The sequence below is a fragment of the Hemitrygon akajei genome, chromosome 4 (assembly GCF_048418815.1).
Source record: "Hemitrygon akajei chromosome 4, sHemAka1.3, whole genome shotgun sequence".
Lineage (NCBI taxonomy): Eukaryota > Metazoa > Chordata > Chondrichthyes > Myliobatiformes > Dasyatidae > Hemitrygon > Hemitrygon akajei.
Genome location: NC_133127.1, coordinates 177,179,855 through 177,204,960, shown reverse-complemented (window position 1 = coordinate 177,204,960; position 25,106 = coordinate 177,179,855). Strand labels below are relative to the sequence as shown.

Here is a 25,106-nt window from a genome sequence, read left to right as displayed (position 1 = left end):
CAGAATCTCACAGTTCAATCAAGACCCTTCGCATTCACTGATTACTTTAAGGATTACAGGAGATCAAATGCCAATCATAGAGAATGTTAGATATTAGGTAGATATTCTGATGCTTTGTCCAATTATCCACAGCAAAATCTTTCTACTGCACTCAAAGTACCAAACAATTCCAGGCTGAGAAATTTAGCTGGGAAGAGCAATTTGTGGAAATGTCAATGATACCTGGCAAAAGCACCATTGCCTGTGAAAGAACTCCGCCGGGATTCATGCTGGTCTTTAGGTTCTGCAGACGTCACCGCCTGAAGCTCAGAAGACGAGTCTTCACACAACGAGTGGGTCCTTAGCAAAATACAATGAAAAGTAAAGATCATGGTTTAGGAACTCACCCACAAAACTGATGATACCTCCCTCCCCTTTCTCGATTTCTTTGTCTCCCTGGAGTCAAACTGTCAACCAACTTCTTTTATAAACCTACTGATTCCTGTGGTTATCTTGACTATAACTCTTCCCACCTTACCTCCTGTAAAAACGCTACTCCCTTTTCTCAGTTTCTTCACCTCTGTCACAGCGTTCCATTCCAGGACATGAGATTGACCATTGGTCCATGTACCATTGACGCTGCCCTCACCCGCATCTCCTACATTTCCCATCGTCTCACTGGTGCAATAGTGATAGAGTCCCTCTTGTCCTTACCTACCACCCCATCAGCCTCCACATCCCCTATATTATCCTTCACAACTTCCACATCTCCAAAGGGTCCCTACCACTAAACAAATATGTAACTCCCTCTCCTGATCCCTCCTGATTCCCTTTTCCATTCCTCTCGTCCCACTAATCTCCCTCTTGGCCCTTATCCCTGCAAGTGGCCCAAGTGCTACACCTGCCCATACTCCTTGTCCCTCACCTCCATTCAGGGCCCCAAATAGTCCTTCCAGGTGAGGCAACACTTCACCAGCAAATCTGCTGAATTTATTGTGTCTGGTGCTCCCAACACGGCCGTTGGTGAGACCTGTTGTAAATCCAGGGACCGCTTTGTTGAGCACCTCCACACCATCTGCCACAAGCAGGACTTCTCAGTGGCCAAATATTTTAGTTCTGATTCCCATTCTGATGGCGATGTGTCAATCCATGGCCTCCTCTTGTGCCAAGGTGAGCCCACTCTGAGGGTGGAGGAGCAACACCTTATATTCTACCTGGGTACCCTCTAACCTGATGGCTTGAACACTGATTTCCTCTTCCGGAGAACAAATCCCACCCCCCCCCCCCCACCTTCCTTTATTCCTCACTCTGACCTTTCACTTCTTCTCAGCTGCCTTTTACTTCTGCCTGGGTCCCCTCCTCCTTCCCTTTCTCCTATTGTCTGCTCTCCTCTCCTATCAGATTCCAACATCTCCAGCCCTTGACCTTTCCCACTCATCTGGCTTCACCCATCACCTTCCGGCTGGCCTCTTTTCCCTCCCCCTACCTTTTTATTCTGGCATCTTACCCTTTCCTTCTCAGCCCTGAAAAAGGGTCTTGACCCAAAACGTCAACTGTTTACTCTTTTCCTTAGTTGCTGCCTGACTTGCTGAGTTCCTCCTGTGCTCTGTGTGTGTGGCTTTGTATAATTGTTGGATTTTACTAAAGGCCACATCACCACAGTTCAGGTAAGTTTCTTTAAAAAAAATGCAAAGTGTAGCAACAGACACTGGACTGAGATGAAAATAGTCAATGAAGTGAAAATAGCTCAATGTAATCTCACACACTTTAGACACTCAAAGAAACAGCGCGAAGCAATTGATCATGGGAATTTGGGCCATACACACTGAAAAGGAAGCGTTGCTTATACAAGCATTGAAATAATGTATTTAACATCCAGCAATTTAATTTACACGGAATGTGCAAGGGTTTGGAAAAGACTTACAAAGGAAAGTCTTAATGGCAGAATGCATAATGGCCATGTTCAGTTCCATGAAAGGAGGAACTAGATAGGTGAAGAGACTGCTCTTGGCACCATCATTACAGCCCTTGTAAACTGAAGAAGACATAGATCTAGTTAAACTGTTCATTGTGTCAGAGCTCAGAAAGTAAAGAACATCAATTAAAACCACAGGAAGCCAAGCAGGTCTTTAACACCCACATATTAATAAGTGAACGGAATAATAGTTATACGTTGGAAATGATAACTCTACCACAAGCAGTCTCAAGCCTGGCTGTGAAAGGAGGAGGGTTGGGCATGGGGCTAGCAACCCCATCACATAAAAAGCCTGATCTACAGAAACACAAAGCTCCAAACACCATATTCCTGGGAGAGGAATGATCTTTGAAGACGGGCTGCACCTGTGGATAACTTGAAGGACTGGCCCAAGACAGAGAATCCTGGCAAGCTGCCGTCAGCGGCCTATCCCACAGCAGGGGCAGTGAGCTTAAGTAAGCAATTGAAAAAGATGGCACAAATGGAGTCAAGTGATCACAGGAAGGTGCATTTGTGGGGAGAGGAGAGCTACACTAACTAGTGGGTGACACCAGACATTGGGTTTGCTACCCCTTTATTAGAATGAAAAACTCTTAATTATATGAAAACTAAAAGACAAAAAAAAAATCGAATAAAATATTCCAAATACTTCTGTTGCTTTTGGCAACCAATAAACAAATTAGAATTTGGACTGCACTTTGACTTGAACAATTTTCTTTGGGTTAATTGAATAACAGCAATGCTACAACTGTCAATCCTACTAGTAGGAGTAAAGCACTCTCATTTAAGAGTATGGGTCTGATAGTCATTTGAACTTCTGGATTAAATAGGTTGATGGACAAGCCTGTGGGGATCAGTCTTGTAAAATCAAGTAACCTTGATTAAGGGTTGTGAAAACATGTTAAGAGTTCATTTGGAGGAGGAGAAAAATCGAGTAATCGTAGAGATTCCAAAAAGTGGTGTTAGTTATTTTGATCAGAATCAGGTTTGATATCACCAGCATATATCGTGAAATTTGTTGTCTTTACGGCAACAGTGCAATGCAATACATTATAATTAAAAAATGTGAGTTGCAGTAAGTATATATATTACATAGTTAAATAAGTAGTGCAAACATAGAAATAAAAAGTAGTGAGGTAGTGTTCATGGGTTCACTGTCCATTCAGAAATTGGATGGACATTGAGGGACGTAGAGGGGAAGAAGCTGTTCTTGAATCATTAAGTGTGTGTCTTCAGGCTTCTGTACCTTCTTCCTGATGGTAGCAATGAGAACAGGCCACGACCTGGGTGCTGGCTGCTGTCTTTGTGAGGCATCGCTCCTTGAAGATGTCCTGGATACTACGGAGGCTAATGCCCGTGATGGAGCTGACTAAGTTTACAACTCTCTGCAGTTTATTTCAATCCCGTGCAGCAGCACCCCCCTGCCCCCACACCAGATGTTGTGGCAGCCAGTTAGAATGCTCTCCACGGTACATCTGTAGAAACTTGTGAGTGTCTTTGGTGAGATACCAAATCTCCTCAAACGCCAAATGAAATATAGCAACTGTTGTGCCTTCTTTGTAGCTGCATCCATGTATGCATGGCTACATGCATGTAGCTGCATGTTGGGTCCAGAACAGATCTTCAGAGATGTTGACACCCAGGAACTTGAAATTGCTCATATTTTCCACTTCTGTTCCTTTTGAGGACTGGTGTATACTCCCTTATCTTACCCTTTCTGAAGACCACAATCAGTCCTTTACTGACATTGGGTGCAAGGTTGTTACTACGACGCCACTCAGCTAGTTGGTTTATCTCACACCTGTATGCCTTCTCATCACCATCTGAAATTTTGCCAACAATAGTTGTGTCATCAGAAAATTTATAAATTACATTTGAGCTGTGCTTAGCCACACAGTCATGGGTGTACAGAGTAGAACAGTGGGCTAAGCGAATATCCCTGAGGTGCGCCAGTGTTGATTATCAGTGAGGTAGAGATGTTATGAGGGGTGACCTTATTGAAAACTATTGAGTGGTGAAAGGCCTTGATAGGGTTGATGTGGAGAGGATGCCCCCTATGGTGGGACAGTCTAAGACCAGAGGACACAGCCTTAGAGTTGAGGGCATCCTTTTAGAATGGAGATGAGGAGGTATTTCCTTAGCCAGAGAGTGGTGAATCTGTGGAATTCTTTGCCACAGGCAGCTGTGAAGGCCGTCTTTATGTATATTTAAGGCAGAGGTTGATAGATTCTTGATTGGTCAGGGCAGGAGCGATACGGGGAGAAGGCAGGAGATTGGGGCATAAAGGAAAATTGGATCAGCCATGATGAAATGGCTGAGCAAACTCAATGGGCCAAATGGCCTAATTCTGCTCCTATATCTTATGGTCTTGTGGTCTGATAGTTATTTCAAATCTGCACAGATTTAGCTCTGATGGTTAGGAAATTGAGGATCTAGTTGCAGAGGGAGGTACATAGGCCTACGTTCTGGATCTTTTTAATCAGAACTGTAGGAATGATCACCATGTTTGGTGGCAATAAATCCAGGTACCAGAAACTCTTCCTCCACAGATGTTCAACAAGACTTGCATCAAAGTGGAATAGGAGAAGCTAAAGATGGTGCCAGAGGTTTTTGCAGATCTGGGTGACTTTTTCAAGTTCCTCCGTGAAACAGCTTAAATCTCCTGTAAGTGTAAATCTGTTTTTACATTGTCAAGGTGGCTGGGGTCCAGTTGGAGTCCATGATCAACAGCTGCGCTCAAACTAGGTTCTTCACGAACGGTGGGTTTTGCTCTTCAGAACTCACCAAGCAACTGGTGTTTTGGGATCTCTAGAGTGGCTTAGAAGATGTGCACCTTCGGGGTGCGGCCTTGTGTGGCCCTGTGAACAAAATGATTTCTTGCCAATGTCGCTGACTGAAGCATCATGGGAGATCAAAACATCGAGACAGCGGGTGTGGCTGTAAGAGGCCTCTGCACTCGAGCGATTGCTCTTTCTCGCTCCCTCTCTCTCAATGGTGAGAGAGGGTTTGACTCTCGAGTCAGGGGAACTTGAAATAAGCGACGCTGCAGGCTGTAACATTGAAATGGTGAGCTGTTGGCCTCTCCTCCGGCTGTGGCAGAAGCGATATCTCTCTCCCCCTCGTTAGTGACAGAGAGGGCTGTTGAGATCTTGAAGTGTAAGGATGGGCAGTAGATTTTGATGGTCTATAGATCATGATCTTTGGGGGCTTGCTTTTGCTTGCATGGAGGGTGGTGGGGGGAGGCTTGTTTGAACAAGAGAGGGGGAGGGGGAGGGATGATTTTTTGCTGCTTGTGCATGGGAGGGTGGAGGGGAGGCTTTTTTTGTCATTCATTCTTTGGGTTTCTTTTTCTCTGTTTTGTGGATGTCTGGGAAGAGCAAGGATTTCTGGTTGTATACTGTATACATTCTCTGACATTAAATTCAACCACTGAACACCAATCACAACTGCACAGAATAGGAGACTAAGGCTTGTGGTTGCCTGCATGTTTCTAAAAGGCTTCCTACTTCCAACCTCCCTGGTTGAAATGCAATCTGAAACCAACACAATAATGGCTGGTTAATTTAGTAACAGTCACATTACTAAAGCACAGAGTTGCACTTACAGTCATATGATTGAAGAAATCATTGCGTGTCTTTCCTAGAAGAGCTGAAAATAGCTACCATATTTCTCCTAAAGCAATTACAAACATCTTGCTGCAGTCTCATAGTTTCCAAGTGTTCATTCATTTAGTAATGCGGTAGGAATTCATACTGCTTTGGCCAAAGGAATTTCGCAGAAATATTATTGCATAATTAACCCTGAGCACGGCGCTGAGAAGTTACATTTCTGACTGTCTAAAGAAGGAGATCATATCGGTGGGATACACTGAGTACAGGCTGTATAAGCTGTTAGCAGGAAATTTCCCTTCCATGTGTAGCATGAATAAACTGAACGACAGTGATCCAAAAGGATTTCTATACCTGCTGCTGCCATTTTCTATCCTTTCCAGATCTTCATCGTTGTTTCTGACCGAGAGTCTGTGAAGGGCTGGATACGACCGCTGTGTGCTGACTGTAGCCATGTCTGACAGATCCTGTTGCACAAGTTTAATCAGTACCTGGTAAAGAGATTAATGTTTTTAAAAAAACAAAGCAAAGAAGACAATTTCAGGTTTTTTTAAAAAATATTAAGTGGATCCTCTGCCTAAGGCAGCTGTGGAACCAGAGACCAGCAATGATTTCAGGAAGTAATGGGGTAGGCCTTCGAGGGGTTGTGGTCAAAAGCAGGAGTATGGGACCAACTGTATTCCCAGCAGGAATGCAAATGTTTTCAATAAACCTAATGGCCTCCTTCAGTGTCCTAATGACTTCATAAATCTGGCAAAATAATAATTAAAGAACATAAAAGCTTAATAAAGTAACATTTCAATAAAATGGCCCTATTGGTGAACACTCGCAACAGGATATCCAGAGCTTGAAGACACAAAATCTGACCTTTAACCAATGCAGGTTCCAAATGACAGACTTATTTATGTAACTCATTAGCAATAGTCCAACAAAAAGGTTAAAATGATGTGGGAGCAGATCTTCCAATTGTCTACCAGCAGCTACTCCAGTGAGCTTTTCCTATTTGAAGATAAACAATCTGACACGGTTCCATTTGTCTTATCTTTCGACTAGCCACGTGTTAATCTACAAGGGTTTCCAATGCAATGCCCCAGTGCAACCCTGCTGTTCTTACGTGGAGGCAGCCTCCTCTGACAATGATCCAGGCACTCAGCACAACTGCAGATTGGGTATAGCTGCAGGCGCATTTGAAATCCTGCCCGTCTTATCTACTATTGCAGGCTGAGATCCGATGGTGCCGGATACTGCGCGATGACTCACTGCAAGCAATGTTCTGCAGATCTATTCACTACTTTTATTATAAACGTTCTACTCCTTTAAATCTAAATTCTAAGACTCACAATGTTCTTTTGTCTGCCTGCACTACACATTTTCTGTAACTGTAGCACAATTTTCTGCACTCGGTTAGTGCTCATCCCTAGTACTACCTCGATGTACTGATGTAATAAAATGATTAAACACGGATGGGCAGCAAAACAAAGGTTTTCACTGTACCTCAGTACATGTGACAATAATCAACCAATTTACCAATTTATTACAGCTCCTTGCTGTCTGATTTCCAAAGCTCAATAATGGAATATCTTGGCCTAAGCCATTAGACATGGGAGCAGATTTAGATCATTTTGCCCATCAAGCCTGCTCTGCCCTTTCATCATGGCTGATTTATTATCCCTCTCAACCCCACTCTTCTGCCTTCACCCCATAACCTTTGATACTCTGATTAATCACGAACTTTTCAACCTCTGCCTTAAATATACCCAATGACTTGGCCCACACAGCCACCTGCTGCAATGAATCCCACAGATTCACCTTCCTCTGGCGAAAGAAATTTTTCCTCATCTCTGTTCTAAATGGATGGCTCTCTATTCTGAGGCTGTGCCCTCTGGTCCTAGACCTCCCCCCCCATCCCCACCATAAGAAACATCCTCTCCACATTCGCCTTTCAATATTCGAAGGGTTTCAATGAGAATCCCCCCCCACTCATTCCTCTAAACATCAACGAGCTTTATCCATCCAATTTCTAAATGGCTATTGAACCCATGAACACTACCTCACTTTTTTTATTATTTCTGTTTTTGCACTACTATTATTAACTATTTAATAAATATATGTAGCCAATTTCAGCCTGGAGCTTCCCTGGGGCCACAATCAGGGGATGGCACCAGTCTCAGTTTCAGAGCAGCAGGGAGCCGATCTGCGTAAGTGCAACACAGCCTACTCTTAGGACCATGCAATATAGGAGCTGGTAACGATGCAATGTAGCTGTGAAGTTACAGGACCAGAGTTCTGCACCGTTCATCCAGTCATCAACATCCATTTCTCCAACTTCAGGTATCCACTCCTCTCGGTTTTAGTATTTTTAATCACCCCCTCCCCCCATTTCCCTTGTTCCTGCAGTCCTTCACTCCCTTCCCCATCTTCAAAACCTGCCCATTACATACACCCTGGTTCTCTACCTCCTTCCCTCTACTCCATGGTCTACTATCCTCTCCTATCAGATTCCTTCTTCCTTATCCATTTACATCTTCCACCTATCACCTCCCAGACTTTCATATCATTCCCTTTCATCACCCACCCACCTTACAGATCACCTAGTTTCACCTATCAGCTTGTGCTCCTCCTTCTCCCTTCTGCCCTGGTCCATTCCTGATGAAGGCTCTCACCCTGAAACATCGACTGCTTATCTCCCGCCACAGATGCTGCCTGACCTGCTGAAAATACTCCAGCATTTTGTGTGTGTTGAGGTATTGCTTGTTAATCTTTGGAACAGCCACATGCCTGGAGAAATACCAAACAATACACTTCCAGATGATGACCCATACTATTAGCAGTTTAGAAGAATGAGAGATGATCTTACCAAAACATGCAAGATCCTGATGGGATGAAGCGGGGTAGATGTTGGGAGAATTCCTATGATGGGGAATCTAAAACTGGTGAGCACAGGTGTCACGATAAGTGATTACTCATTTAACATTGAGATTGTAAGGGCTTTCTCCTCAAACAGGGTTGCAAATCTCTGAAATGATCTTAGAAAGAGAGCTATGTCACTGAGTGTTTAAATATAACCAATGTTGAGCTGGATTTTTTGGATTATAGAGGAACCAAAGATCATAGCGATCAAGCAGAAATGTAGATCTGAGGCCAATGGGCAGATTGGCCTTATTCTTATCAATGTCAGAGATGCCACAAAGGGCTGTTCCTGTTCATATACCTTTTCTTTTATTCATTTACAGAACTGCTGACCAGATCAGAATGGGTGTCAATGTAGAGCAGCTGTTAGTGCGACGTTATTACAGCTCAGAGCATTTGGGAGTTTGGAATTCAATTCTGGTGCCATCTGTAAGGAGCTTGTATGTTCTCCCCGTGTGACTGCGTGGGTTTCTTTTGGGTGCTCTGGCTTCCTCCCACAGTCCAAAGATGTACTGGTTCATAGGTTAGTTGTTCATTGTAAATTATCCTGTGTTAAGGCTAGTGTTTTAAGTAGGTGGGTCGCTGCACTATATGGCTCATTGGGCCAGAAAGTTCTATTCTGCTCTGTATCTCAAAATAAATAAATGCCCATTTCCCAACTATCCTTTAGAAAGATGACACTGAGCTGCCTTCATAAACTGCTCCGGTCTCTCTAGCGAAGGTACTCCCAGTATCATGAAGGAAGGAGTTCCAGGTGTTAGACCTGACAACAGAGAAGGACCAGCAACATACTTCCAGGCCACGATGGCATGACACTTAAAGAGGAATCTGATGCCCTTGTCCTTTCTGTGATGGTAGAAGATGTAAGTTTGGGAAGCAGTGTTGGAGTAACCTAGGGTAAGTGACTGCAGTGTGCTTTGTAGATGGTATAATCTACAGATATTATGGGGATAGGATTAATGCTTAGGGTGCTTGATGGGTGTCAGTCAACTAGGCTGACCAGTTATCAGAAAAGGTAGAGTTGCAGAAATCCTTATTGTCCGTCATCAGAAATGAATATATTTTTGGAGTCAGGTCTATTATCACTGACATATGCCATAGTTTTGCAGCAACAGTACAGCACAATACATAAATATAAATGTCTTATTACATTTTTTATACCTGTAAAAATAAATATAGTGCAACAAGAGAGCAAAAGAGTGAGGTATTGTTCATGGATCCATTGTCCATCCAGAAATCTGATGACGGAGGGGAATAAGCTATACCTGAAACTTTGAGTGTGTGTTGTCAGGCTCCTGTATCTCCTCCTTGATGGTAGCTGGTTGGTGGGGGTCCTTCTTGACGAATGCCACCTTTGGTGGGGAGGCTAGCACCTGTATTGGAGCTGGCTAAGTTCACAACCCGCCGCAACTTATTTTTCTGGCCTTATGCAGTGGCCCCTCCATACCAGACGGATGCAACCAGTTAGAATGCTCTCTATGGTACATCTGTAGAAATCCGCTAGGGTCTCTTGGTAAGTTGCCGAGCACTTGCAGTATATTGGAACTGCTATGAATTGTGATTGAAGTGAAACTCTCTGATAAAGAACTGGAATACTAGCTGGTATGTTTACCCAGGGCTTAAAAATTGTCAACTATTTCTTGTTGATGATTAGATATAACTTCCACACTTGCACTTGTAATTTAAAACCTCAGTTTGGTATGTGTTGTTAGATCATAAGACTATAAGACACAGGAGCAGAATTAGGCCATTTGGCCCATCCAGTCTGCTTCACCATTCGATCATGGCTGATCCTTTTTTCCTATCTCCTCCTCATCCCCATTACCCTGCCTTCTCCCCGTAACCTACTCTAACCTGGTATCTCCTATTCCCATTGTTATACTGTGATGATATCTTGTAAACTGAGAGTGTGATTCCCTTGTTTAGAGTAAGAAATATGCAGGGAATGACAGGAACAATACATCTGGCTGCTCAGGATATCCTCACTACAGAATATTCGCGGTCTTTGTTTGCACATGTGTCAGCTAGAGTTGAGGAAAAGCTTTTTCACCAAGAGAGTTGTGGATCTGTGGAATGCTCTGCCTCAGAAGGCAGTGGAGGCCAATTCTCTGGATGCTTTCAAGAAAGAGTTAAATACAGCTCTTAAAGATAGCGGAGTCAAGGGAAATGGGGGGGAAGGCAGGAACGGGGTACTGACTGTGGATGATCAGCCATGACCACAGTGAATGGTGGTGCTGGCTCAAGGGGCCGAATGGCCTGCTCCTACACCTATTGTCTTGTCTATTGTCTAACCCTTGGTGCCATGTCCATTCAAGAACCTATCAATCTCTGCCTTAAATACACCCAACAACCTGGCCTCCACAGCTGCACATAGCAACAAATTCCACAAATTCACCACCCTCTGGCTAAAGAAATTTCTCTATGTCTCTGTTTTGAATGGACGCCCCACTATCCTGAGGCTGTGCCCTTTTGTCAAAAACTCTCCCGCCATGGAAAACATCCTATCCCCATCTACTCTGTCCAGGCCTTTCCAGATTTGAATGGTTTCAATGAGATGCCCCCCCCCCCCCCCCCATCCTGCACCTTCCTCATTTTTCCCAGAAATGCATGCCATTGCTGCTCTGCTGACATCCCTGTCAGCAGCTCCTTCTAATTTACTTTGGCCAACTCCTCTCTCATACCACTGTAATTTCCCTTAATCCAATGAAATACTGTTACGTCAGGCTTTACTTTCTTCCTATCAAATTTCAAGTTGAACGCAATCATATTGTGATCACTGGTTCCTAAGGGTTCTTTTACCTTAAGCTCCCTAATTGCCTCCGGTTCAGTTGTTCATTTGTTGTAGGCTCAACAACAAACTGCTCTAAAAAGCCATCTCTTAGGCATTCAGCAAACTCACTCTCTTGAGATTCATTACCAACCTGATTAGCCCAATCAAGCTGCATGTCAAAATCTCCCATGACTATCATAACATTGCCCTTTTGACACACCTTTTCTATTTCCTGTTATAATCTGTGGTCCACCTCCCAGCCACTGTTGTATATAACTGCCATCAAGGTCTTTTTACCCATAGAGTTTCTTAAATCAACCCACAAGGATTCAACATCTTCCAAATCTTTCTACTGATTTGATGCCATTTTTTACCAGTAAAACCACACCTCTCCCTCTGCCTACCTTCCTATCCCTCTGAATCAACGTGTAACCTTGGACATTCAGCTCCCAACTACAACCATCCTTCAGCCATAATTCAGTGATGGCCACAACATCATACCTGGCAATCTGTAATAGTGCAACAAAATCACCCACCTTATTTCTTTTACTCCGAAAAATTCATCGAAAGTTAGATCATCATTGTTAACAGTGCTTTAGGAAATAAGGAATATTAGTTCATATTAATTTTTGTTACTTTTATAAATTCACTGATCTTGTAAAGACTGAGTTCAGAAGACAGTCAGGATGTCACAATGGAAGCATTTGCACAATCCCATTTTTTAATAAGATGTACAACTGAGGAATTAATGTATACCATTCTCTCTGGTGAGTTTGGAAGTTTCATCTATATTTTTTCACTCAGAATACCAGCTCGTATCAACTTTATCTAACTACCTTCAGTTTAAGTGACTTTCATGGTTATTTTGGAATTAAGAGTTTGTACGTTCTCCCCGAACGTGTAAGTTTCCTCCAGGTGCTCCGGTTTCCTCCCACAGTCCATAGACATAACAGTTAGTAGCTTAATTGGTCATTGTAAATTGTCCTGTGATTAGGCTGGGGTTAAATAGTTGTATTGCTGGACCAGAAGGCCTATACCATGTGTATCTCTAAATTTAAGAAAACAGAGGAATCTATCACATTACTATGAGTAAGAAGACCAGACCAAATGAGGGTGTTCCCCCTTAAGTCACCTAGATTGTGTATCCATTTTAAACGTGTTCAATGTCTTGAGAAGTTTAGATTGGAATTGCTAGAACCAAACAAAACACCAAACATTTTTTTAAAAAAAAAGGAAAAAAAAGATAAAAACAAGATAAATTCTGCAGATGCTGGAAATCCGAGCAACACACACAAACAGCTGAAGGAACTCAGCAGGCCAGGCAGCATGTACGGAAGAGAGTACAGTTGACATTTCAGGCTGAGACGCTTCAGCAGGACCAGACCAAATGAGAGTGTTACCCCTTAAGAAAATATTAGCATTTTTAAGTATTAGGGATGTTTATTACATTCAGTGCACCATCACTCATAGCAGTTTTGTCATTAGTGTTTATCTGAATTTAAATTCCTCAGATGGCAATTCAACTCATGTCTTGAGATCTTTACTAGAATCTTTTGTATTACCACTGCAGTAACAAAGCCAGAATGTGACCACACCACAAATAGTGCAATCTTTTCCTCAAACAGAAATGCTGTCCTTTAATTTTTCTGGGATTTGTACCCATTTTAAATGTGTTCAATATTCAGAGTATTTAAGCACTGAAGTTGCTGCAATTCAAACCAAAATGACAAAACATTTAGATTATATACATCAAAGCATTGAGGAATAATTAAAATTAGCTAAAGTAAAATAAGGTTCTGTAAATTCCACAGTTGTAAGTAGTTCAGAATAACTCATTTTTTGTTTGACTTTGCACATTTGAATAGATAAAAGAATATTTGTACGAGTCCAATTTCAATTAACTAGTGTTTTGATACTGAGGTGAAACAAAAGTTTTGCTATTATCACAGGAAGTGAAGCAGTTAATACTTGCTATGACATCGTTTCCCTTGCTGCAGCAATGCTTTCTATAAAGTCAAGAACACAAGAAAAAAATCTGACTAAACAGTCAAAAGAAATCAACAATCCAATGACAATATGAATATAGGCTTTGTTCGTGCCATTTTACTAATGGACACTGATTAAACACTATAACACTTCATCTAAGCTCCCAGTTAACTGAGCCAAGACCACAGGATAAACAGCTCTCTTGTGGGCAAATTATGGATGATTGTGAATTGGTACTTGTTGTAGCCAAGTCTGATTGATTGATTGATTTAAGTTGTGTATATAATGGCAAAGCAAGCCATTTATACCAACTGGTCCATGCCAATGTTTAAGCTCCACCAGAGCCTGTTTCTCATCTACATTCTTTATTCTCTTTTCCTTAAAATTAGCACCAAGCCTCCTCTTAAATACATCAACACTGTTCACTTCAACCACTCCCTGTGCTCACTATGCTCATGGCTCACTGGGTAAAGAAGCTTTATTGGTGACTCACTGGTACTGATAACTTCCATTTAAGCTCCTCTCCCTGCATTGATTCCATAAAATTCTTTTCATAATGTTAAAGGTCTGTTAGGTTAATATTTTCTCAAAAGATATTGTCCGGCCTTTTAAGTGTCTCAGCCTATTGACTGTTCAATCTTCTCCATAGATGCTCCCTGACCTATTGAGTCCTTCTGGAATTTTGTGTTTGTTCCCCTGTTCATTTTCATCTTTTAATGTGTATGCTTCAATTTTTTTTTAATTAGTCATACGAAACATGGTCATCTTCTTCCTCAGTCAACAGATCAGACCGGAACCTCTGCAGCCATGCCACATCTACCCACAGACAGTGGGAACAATCAGACATCCAATAGGAAGAGGATAAAGCACCAAGAGTAAACTCATCCTTAACAGTGGCAGCATGCAGATTAAAAATCTGAAGAATTTACAACCGCGTTCTTGCAGAAGGTCAAAGTCATACTTAGTTTCCTCCTGAGATTTTGATGATCACAGAAGTCAATCTTCAGCCAATCCAGTCCACAATATCAGGACATGTCTGAGACCACTGGTAATATCTAGGCTATGGTATTAAATATTTTTTATTCCAGGGCTAAATGTTCCTCCAGACAAGGTGCACGGATACAGTTACAAAATCATCCTGAATTAAATATTGCTAAGGTACATCCTGTCTAACAAACATGAACAAATCCAATCCAGCCATATGAGACCATTTTCGATCATCAGCAAATCAATGGAAGAAGTCTTTGACGGTAATGTCATCAGCACTTACTCAAGCAGAATCTGCTCACAGTCTAGATTGGTCCGCATCAGGACCACTCCACTCCAGACCTTATCACAGCCTTGGCCCAAACAGCCCAATTCTAAAAATGAAGCTAGACAAACAGTATTTTAGAAGAATGAGGGGGGATCTCAATGAAAACTATCAAATATTGAAAAGCCTAGATAGGGTGGACAAGGAGAGGATACTTCTCATGGTGGGGGAGTCTAGGACCAGGGGCCACAGCTCAGAATACAAGGGTGTTCTTTTAGAATAGAGACAAGGAGGCATTTCTTTACCTAGAAGGTAGTGAATTTGTCTACTTAATTGCCACATATGACTGTGATCTCCGAGTCACTGGGTAAATTTAAAGTAGAGGGTGATAGATTCTTGATTAGTATTAGCAAGGCATCAAAAGTTATGGGGGAAGGTAGGAGAATGGAGTTGAGGGAGATAATAGATCAGTTATGATGAAGTGGCACAGCATATTCAATGGGCTGAATTGCCTAATCCTGTTCCTTTGCCTTTATGGTCTTATGTTCTATTTAACATCAAGACACATTTTAGCCAACTGATCAATGTGGATCAAAAAGGAAAATCACTTTTAGTCACTTAATCAATGACCTTTCAGCAGAAGATCAGAAGTGGGCACATTCGCTGATCTGATGACTTTACCATGTTCAATTCTATTTGGAACTCCTCAGCAAATGAGGCGACCTATACCCCAATACAGCAAGACCCAGACAACATTCTGAACCTACCATGATTGAATACAGCGAGTAACATTCATGCCGCACCCGCACAAGCACCAGGCATTGACCACCTCCAACTTGAAACTGTCAGACCCCCCCACCACAGAGGGTGATAGATGTTGCATTAACATCACTGAGACCCCACCAACGTCCCGAGTCACCGCTGATTAAAACTAAATTGGGCCAGCTATATAAATAACGTGACTACAAGAACCAATGGGAGGCTGGTTATCCTGTGCAGAATGACCCACGCCACACCCCAACCCCAAACACTTTCTGCCACGTGACATGAACATGAGGGAACACTCTACACATGCCTAGACAAATACAACAAGAGCTAAGCAGCTCAATGTCACCCAAGAGAAAACAAATATTCACTTTCTCCACATGTTTATCTTGCTAAGTACAGTGCAGTCGCTCATCTTTCCTACTACACCTTCCTTCTTTCTTTTTGTATTCCCCATTCTGGCTCCTTTCTTACCCCTCCCCTTCTCCTCACCTGCCCAGCACCTTCGCATGGTGCCCCTCCTCTTTCCCTTTCTCCCATGGTCCTCTCTCCTCACCTATCAGATTCCTTTCTCTACAGCCCTTTAACTCTTCCACCTATCCCCTTGCAGTTTCTTAGTTCATCCCCCTTTCCCCCTCACCTGGCTTCACCTATCACCTGCCAGTTTGTACTCATTTCTCCTCCCCCCCACCTTCTTATTCTGGCTTCTTCCCACTTCCATTTAGTCCTAATGAAGGATCTCAGCCTGAAATGTCAATGATGTATTCTCCTCCACAGATGCTGCCAGACCTGCTGAGTTCCATCAGCATTTTTAGAGTTACTCATCTAGACTTCTCCAACAGCACCTTACAAACCATGACATAGGCAGCAAGTACATGGAAACATTACTTCCTCTCTATCTCACACTCCATCCTATCTTGGAAATACACCTTCATAAACACTGGATTTAAAGAATGTTCCCTGTAAAATAGCCACAGAAGTGAGAGTTCCTTTCCCAGAAGGATTGTGTTGGCTCTGGAAGACAATTTACTACCACAAAGATATTTAAGGATGGGTGAAAAACACTCTTCTTGACCGGGATGGGCAGACTTTGTAACGAGAGAAAAAGAATCCCAATAACTGTTGTCAGTGAGCTCATGTTTAACGTAAGGCAGGGGGTCCCAATCTAGAGTTGATTGCCAGAGACTTTTTCCCAGGACTGAAATGGCTAAAATGAGGGGTCATCATTTTAAGGAGATTGGAGGAAAGGGTGGGAGTCAGAGGTTCATGGTAGAAATCTATGGCATAAAAAAGGTATGGAACTTTGATGTGAGATACAAGGTGGACGGCCAGTATTGAATGACTTATCCTACAAGTACACACAGCAGTGCTCATGACTGATTTAGGAGACAATGTTCAATGATGTTCGAAAAAGTAGCAAGCAAATGTGGAACCTAGAATATTACAGGCCCTTCAGCTCACTATGTTGTGCCGACGTTTCAGACTACTCCAGGATTAATCTAGCACTTCATTCACACAAAGCCCTCCCTTCTTCTTTCATCCATGTGCTCTTAAATGTCCCCAATTTACTTGCCTCTACCACTACCCTTGGCAATGTGTTCCACACACTACCACACTCTGTAAAAAACCTACCTCTAATTCCCACCCTTTCCGCCAATCTCCTTAAAATAATGCCCCCTCATTTTAGCCATTTCTGTCCTGGGAAAAAGTCTCTGGCAATCAACTCTATGCTCCTTAACATCTCAGACATCTCTTTCAGGTCACCTCTCAACCTCTTTCATTCCAATGGAAAAAACGCTAGCTTGCTCAACATGCTCTCTGATCCAGTCACCACCTGGAATAGCTCCTCTGCACCGACTCTAAAGCTTCCACATACTTTCTATAAGGAGGTGATCAGAATTGAACACAATATTCAACCTGTGGTCTAACCAGCTATTGATAGAGCTGAGGTATATCTCAGGGCTCTTGAACTCAATCCTGTCACTAATGAAAGCCAGCTCACCATACACCTTCTTAACCACTATCAACTTGCATTGTGACTTTAAGGGATCTATGGACATGAACCCCAAGATCCCCCTGTTCCTTCACATTGCTAAGAATCCTGCCGTTATCCCGCCTTCAAGTTCAACCTTCTAAACTGTAATACCTGACACTTTTCCAGACTGAACTCCATCTGCCACCTCTCAGTCCAGCTCTGCGTCCTATCCAATGTTCCAGTGTAACTATGACAAGCTTCGACACAATCCACAACACCAGCAACCTTTGCGTCATCTGCAAACTTTCTAATCCACCTTTCCATTTCCTCATCTAAGTCATTTATGAAAATCAGGGTCCCAGAACAGATCCTGGAGAAACACCAGTGGTCACCAGTCTCACCAAGCAGAATATGCTCCATCCACTACCACCCTCTACCTTCTGTGGGCAAGCTCATTCTGAATCTATACAGCCAAGTTTTTCTGCATCCCATGCCTCCTTACCTTTGTGTGAAATTGAAAATCAGTGTGATTTTTTTTCCTCTAAATTATTTAAAATTTTGCACCTTATAAAAATAAGAGAACATATTGAAAACATGAGAGTAGGGGAGATTCAAACAAGAGGACATGAGTTGAGAGTTAGGGGGCAAAAGTTTAAGGGTAACACGAGGGGGAACTTCTTTACTCAGAGAGTGTTAGCTGTGTGGAACGAGCTTCCAGTAGAAGTAGTAGAGGTAGGCTGGATATTGTCATTTAAAGTAAAATTGGATAGGTATATGGACAGGAAAGGAATGGAGGGTTATGGGCTGAGTACAGGTCGGTGGGACTAGGTGAGAGTAAGCGTTCAGCACGGACTAGAAGGGCCGAGATGGCCTATTTCCGTGCTGTAATTGTTATATGGTTATAAGTGAAGAACCAATTTTTTAAAATTATTTAACACGTTAGTAGCAAATGACTGTGTAGAAGTGTATATTATTGGATTTTGAAAATTAAAATAACATTTACCAATAGGCTAAATAGGATTTTTTATTCCCATAGAGAAGGCACTAATAAATTTAAGACAATAAGAAGTAGAGGAACTCTAGACGGATTTTGTTTCACCCAAAGTGTCCTGGGGATCTGGAACTCGCTGCCTGAGAGGGTGATGGAGGGAAGGGCCTGCGATTTCCTGGGGGGGGGGGGGGTGGTGGGAAGGGGTGCATTTGTGGCAGAAGCGAGATTAGAATTACAGTTCTTTTTCTTCCCCGCCTACCGCCACCACCCCTCCCCGTCTCCCAGCTCAAGGAGGCGTCGACTTTGCGTTTTTCTAAAAAATTGTGAGGTGCGACGTGTTGTAAGTAGTTTCCTCTACTACACTAGTGTGGAGTTCTAATAAACTGGCGAAAGGTCGGTAGCACACATCTTTGATCGTTTTAGAGTTAATACTATCAATCTAAGATCGCCCAGGAACGTTAGCTTTTTTTGTAACTGCATACAATAAAAGACAAGGTGTTCGCCAAAACAGCATCAAATCCTTCCAGAAGCATTGGAAAAAACTCTTCGAAATTCCCCAGGAACTTGCCAGGAGCTGAAGAGTAATGTTTCAAGGGATGCAACATGATGGCTATATGGTTCAAAGAAACATTTAACTATAATTCCCCTCCTCGTAAAGTGGCGGGCTGAAACAGGTAAAAAGACCGGGGTACACCTGCCTCAGACAGGAAATGCGAGGTTTGAGGTAAAACCTGCCCTCTACTAATGCCTAGATATCATAGAGCAGAGCTCCCTCGCCATGGTTACTGGACGGGTAACCATGGCGATACAAATAGACAAACGAAAGCTACAATTTCTAGTCTTCTTCCCTGTGAATACATTACAACGAAATCTATTGACCACGATTAAAATCACACAGAAATCAGACAAAAAAATTATTTGGCTGACGTGTCGCAACTGTTGATCGCCTCACCGGCCCTCGAAGGTGGATAGGAAAAGGGTTTAAAGCGGCAATGGCCAAAAGCAGACAAATGGGACTAGCTCAGGTAAACAACTTGGTCAGCACGGAACAGTCGGGCCGAAAGGGCGTGTTTCTGTGCAGTATTGCTCTTCAACTCCAGGGAATTCTTCACTTCTGAAAGCCTGTAACTTCTTAGCAAAGCAAAAAAGGCCAACTTGACCCATAGTTACAGAGAAAGCACCGGATACCTTATCACAAACCCGATTAGGAACATCTCCCTGGATTAAGTTTGTGCAGTTACACGTGTATTGGGGATTAGTGTAAAACCCTCCCGGGGAAAGCCGTTTTAAATCCACTGCCATCCGGTAATCCCATCAGAAGGGAGGATGACATTGAATCTCTGAAGCCACATTATAAATGGAGGTTTGATCCTAGTATCAGCCAGTGGGGGGATGGGTGATCCGACTTTATCTCTTGATTTGATGCCCGGATGTATTTTAATATATTTCTGACATCTTTTGCTCTTTGTTGCTAACCGTGGCACGGTTCAAGATTCAAAGTTAACTATCACTTATACGTACATGTTGCCATATTCTGCACAAAGATTCATTTTCTTGCAGGCATTTCCAGTAGAATAAAGTAATATAATAGAATCGATTAAAAAAAACTACACACAAAGACTGACCAATGTGCAAAAGACAATCTGTGCAAATACAGAAAATAATAATAATAAATAAATAAACACTGAGTTGTAGAGTTAATGAAACTGAGTCCATGGGTAGCGGAATCAGTTCAGTGTCGGAGTTGAGTGAAGTTGTCCCCGCTGGTTATTGAAGTGTGATCGTTGAAGGGTAATAGATGTTCCTGAACCTGTTGCGAGGGTCCTGAGGTTCCTATACCACCTTCCCGATGGCAGCAGCGAGAAGAGAGCCTGGCCTGGATGGTGGGGGTCCTTGATGATGGATGTTGCTTTCTTTTAGCAGTGCTCCTTGTAGATGTGCCTCATGGTGCGGAGGGCTTTCCCTGTGAAAGACTGGGCTGTATCCACCACTTTTTTGTAGGCTTTTCCGCTCCTGGGCATTGGTGTTCCCATACCATTTCATGCTCGACTGGTTGATGGCGACATCGCCTTCAAGTCAGCTTGCAGAGTACGAACAGGTACTTTGGATCTGTCTTCACTAGGGAAGACACAAACAATCTCCCAGATGTAATAGTGGCCAAAGGAACTAGGGTAAAGGATGAAATAAAGGAAATTTATATTAGGCAAGAAACAGTGTTGGATAGACTGTTGAGTCTGAAGGCTGACAAGTCCCCGGGACCTGATGGTCTGCATCCCAGGGTACTTAAAGAGGTGGCTCTAGAAATCGTGGACGCATTGGTAATCATTTTCCAATGTTCTATAGATTCAAGAACAGTTCCTGCTGATTGAAGGGTGGCTAATGTTGTCCCACTTTTCAAGAAAGGAGGGAGAGAGAAAACAGGGAATTATAGACCGGTTAGCCTGATGTCAGTGGTGGGAAAGATGCTGGAGTCAATTATAAAAGAGGAAATTCCAACACATTTGGATAGCAGTAGAAGGATCAGTCCGAGTCAGCATGGATTTATGAAGGGAAAATCATGCTTGACTAATCTTCTGGAGTTTTTTGAGGATGTAACTATGAAAATGGACAAGGGAGAGCCAGTGGATGTAGTGTACCTGGACTTCCAGAAAGCTTTTGTTAAAGTCCCACATAGGAGATTAGTGGGCAAAATTAGGGCACATGGTATTGGGGGCAGAGTACTGACATGGATTGAAAATTGGCTGGCTGACAGGAAACAAAGAGTAGCGATTAACGGGTCCCTTTCGGAATGGCAGGCTGTGACCAGTGGGGTACCGCAAGGTTCGGTGCTGGGACCGCAGCTGTTTACAATATACATTAATGATTTAGATGAAGGGATTAAAAGTAACATTAGCAAATTTGCTGATGACACAAAGCTGGGTGGCAGTGTGAAATGTCAGGAGGATGTTATGAGAATGCAGGGTGACTTGGACAGGTAGGGTGAGTGGGCAAATGTATGGCAGATGCAGTTTAATGTGGATAAATGTGAGGTTATCCACTTTGGTGGCAAGAACAGGAAGGCAGATTACTATCTAAATGGAGTCAAGTTAGGAAAAGGGGAAGTACAGCAAGATCTAGGTGTTCTTGTACATCAGTCAATGAAAGCAAGCATGCAGGTACAGCAGGCAGTGAAGAAAGCTAATGGCATGCTGGCTTTTAAAACAAGAGGAATTGAGTATAGGAGTAAAGAGGTCCTTCTGCAGTTGTACAGGGCCCTGGTGAGACCCCACCTGGAGTATTGGATGCAGTTTTGGTCTCCAAATTTGAGGAAGGACATTCTTGCTATTGAGGGAGTGCAGCGTAGGTTCACAAGGTTAATTCCTGGAATGGCGGGACTGTCATATGTTGAAAGATTGGAGCAACTGGGCTTGTATACACTGGAATTTAGAAGGATGAGAGGGGATCTGATTGAAACATATAAGATTATTAAGGGATTGGACACACTGGAGGCAGGAAGCATGTTCCTGCTAATGAGTCCAGAACTAGAGGCCACAGTTTAAGAATAAGGGGTAGGCCATTTAGAACAGAGATGCAGAAAAACTTTTTCACCCAGAGGGTGGTGGATATGTGGAATGCTCTGCCCCAGAAGGCAGTGGAGGCCAAGTCTCTGGATGCATTCAAGAGAGAGTTAGATAGAGCTCTTATAGATAGCGGGGTCAAGGGATATGGGGAGAGGGCAGGAACGGGGTACTGATTGTGTATGATCAGCCATGATCACAGTGAATGGCGGTGCTGGCTAGAAGGGCCAAATGGCCTACTCCTGCACCTACTGTCTATTGTCTATTGAATGCTCCTTCCAGGGGCTTGCGCACAGAATAAGAGCGGCCATCGTGCAGAAACACACGGGAGGTTGGAGGAACTGAGCGACTCGGGCAGCACGAAATGTACAAACCAGGCTGTGGGTCTCGATCTGTTGTCCATTTCCTTTCACAGATGCTGCCTGACCCGCCGAATTCCTCCGGCATTTTTGTGTGTTGTTCCAGTGGCCAGCATCTGCCGTCTCTTGGGTCTCGCTTCCCAGTGCGTGCTTTGTGGAGTGGCACCGTCGGAGGGTTCGCTGCTCCTTACGGTAAGCGTCGGAGCCCTCTTCCCATACAAAAGAGTCAAGACTGTTGTTCCCTAGATCAATAGCTAATCACTAATGGGATCTTGTTATGCCGCGGTCCCTCCTGAATGCTGAACTTCGTTGGTATAAAGAGTTTGGGGACTACCTGTAAGGGTGAAGTGAACTGGGTTACTAGCCATGCGAAGTCTTTCTAAAGATGCTTCTTCGATCCCGAGGATTCTCCTATACAATTGTAGCAATATAGACGTTTGATGGAAATAATCAAAGTTGGAAACTTTTGTTTTATATTGCCTCAAACATTCACATTTACAACCCTTACCTTGTCTTGGGCAGCTCCAGCGATCTCTGGTCCAATTAATAACACCCCGGCTCTCCTCTTCCTTTAGTCCGTCTGCTGGCGCCAACTGTCCCGTTTATGAGTCGGGTCTCACACGGATCCTGTGAGGATCTGGCGAATCCTGCCTCTCTCCGACCGTTTTCTATCCCAGTGGCGGTCCATTTCCCCCGTTTGTGGTGAAGGGCACATCATTCCGCCCCGGGATGGGGTTCAGTTCAAATCACACCTTCCGCGGGAGCGACCAGTAGCCCGGCAGCGTGAGGCTTTGCTCAGTCGTCGCTTTTAGAGTGGCACCGGGTCGGGAAGCGGCTGGACGAGTCGAGGGCATGTTCAGGTGTCAGAGAGGTAGCGGGAGGGAAGGAATAATCCGCCTCCCCATCTGCAAACCACAACACGCTGATCATTACCACCGCACTTTGGAGCGTCACGTAGATGATCTGTTTAGTATGCATTAGCGATCGTACTATGAGATCAGAGGAGGGCACTCAACCTGGGCTGGGACGTACAACGCAACTGGATGCTTATTCTGGGGTAGATTCCGACCTTCTTTATGCTGTGAAATCCACGCTACCCCCCACTCCATTAGTTTGTACTAAACTTATTTTCCCCCAGATTCCGCCAGTTCTGCGGGTGAATTGGTAAACCGAATTAGTTTAATGATCAACTTTATGTTTCAACATTTTCAGAAATCCTTACGTTACCTTTCCGGAGCGTTTAGAATTAAGAATAACGACGCTCACGTTACTCCTCGCAAATCTTGCAGAGTCTTGTTTCAAACGCTTTGTGGAACTCAAGCCCTGATTACCTCTAGCCCTTCTGAATTTCCAATTGGGGAATATAATCGGCCCTTTAAACTGGATAAAATGTGGAATTGCTCGTGAAATCAAGATCGAGTGCACGAGTTTATCATTTAAAATGTTGCAAAATTTGGTTCTATAACTTAAAAGTCACTAATTGGAACGGAATGACTGACTGAATGGAATGACGTTTTTGTGGAGGCTGCGGTCTGTAAGGGTATCCCTTTGTTGCGTTTCTGCTTGGGTCTTGCGAACAGCTCCTTCATCCTTTGGGTTTTTAATGTGCACTGACATCTTCCCCGGAGGACAGAACTTGGAAACTGCCTTTCACAACATTCTCCACGGTCCCGAAGGTAACGCAGCAAGTCCCCATTGACGCGCAGCAGAGAACATTCAAAAATCAAGCTGAATGTGTTCTTTGAAGCACAGAGTTTAATGCGTTAACAGCCAAGACAGCCGAGGGTGCAAGTGTCACGACACATTCTGGCGCCAACACAGCACGCTCGGCAGATCAACACAGGACACTACAATCCACGAAACAACAAAAGCGTTCCATGCGGATGCACCGCAGCTTGGTACTACAACTGTTCTGCAAAAAGAATTACAGCCCATTCTATAAAGAAAACTGGCCTCCGCTTAACTGATAAACACAAGAGATTCTGCAGATGCTGGAAATCCGGATCAACACATACAAAGTGCTGGAGCAACTCAGCAGGTTAGGAGGCAGCATCAATGGAGGTGAATGAACGGTCCGACATTTCGGGCTGAGACCCATTATCCCCCTCATCGACTCTGTTTGCACTTCTTGCTGCCAGTTCTCCTTCAGATTTCAAATTCTCATTCTTAGGTGGCTCCCAATTTTTGTAGTCTTCCCCATCCTGAAATCATCTACAACCCCAGTTCCTATGGTTACCATTAGCCCCATGGACTAAAGGCTTGCGCCTCTAAATCTTCTCTCCTCCTTTGCAAGTCAGCCTGTGTCATCGTTTTCTACGACCTCTCCTCGTAGGCTGAGCACCCACTTTGCTTCTGTGCATTTCCTTGGAATTCATTTCCATGGTGAAGTCATATCTTGGCAAGATTATATATTTTTTATGTTCATGGAATTATGCTTGCAAATTTAGTCTCTTTCCATTGTTTACTTTCCGTGACCTTAATACAAATGATCATATTGTGTGTTGTGAATTAATATTGAGCTTCAAACTATGGGACCTGAATTCAAATCTCATTCTTGACATCACCCACAAATAGGCAGATATTCCCAGGCTACGAACTTTGTTATGCGAATGCCGCAGTAGTATAGTCGTTACCGCAATGCAATTACAGCTCAGGGCATTCTGGAGTTTGGAGTTCGATTCCAGTGCCATCTGTAAGGAGCTTACACATTTTCCCTGTAACATGGGTTTCCCCGAGCCCGAAGATTAATTTTTGAACATCAGATCATTGCCGTATCATTCACTTCCTTTGCAGCAGCTACGGTTGAAGAGTTTCATGGCATGGAGCCAAATTCTACACTCAGGCAGCAGTCAGCACAACAGCTTTGCAATGCAAACTGTAAGATTGGGGTTCAGTCCCCATCAGTGTCTGTAGGGAGTTTGTACATTCTTCCTGTGACCGTCTGTGTTTCCCCTGGATGCTTCAGTTTCCTCTTGCGTA

At 43.4% G+C, this 25,106-nt stretch overlaps 1 protein-coding gene across 3 annotated transcripts in view; it reads right to left on the bottom strand.

Annotated features, from left to right (window-relative positions):
* The window catches only part of cnga3a (cyclic nucleotide gated channel subunit alpha 3a), a 62,284-nt gene extending 38,469 nt beyond the window's left edge, over nucleotides 1-23,815 (bottom strand). Inside the window, exons 1-4 of one of the 3 annotated variants that reach the window (XM_073044098.1) lie at nucleotides 23,355-23,815; nucleotides 22,636-23,032; nucleotides 5,917-6,053; nucleotides 223-339 (exon numbers count right to left, since the gene is read on the bottom strand). In XM_073044098.1, the coding sequence (XP_072900199.1) occupies nucleotides 223-339; nucleotides 5,917-6,017 (218 nt within the window). In that variant the 5' untranslated portion in view covers nucleotides 6,018-6,053; nucleotides 22,636-23,032; nucleotides 23,355-23,815. Of the gene's footprint in view, nucleotides 1-222; nucleotides 340-5,916; nucleotides 6,054-22,635; nucleotides 23,311-23,354 lie in introns of those variants that run through there. The other 2 variants (XM_073044099.1, XM_073044100.1) reach the window with 2 other exon arrangements.
* Between the last annotated feature and the right edge of the window lie 1,291 nt (nucleotides 23,816-25,106).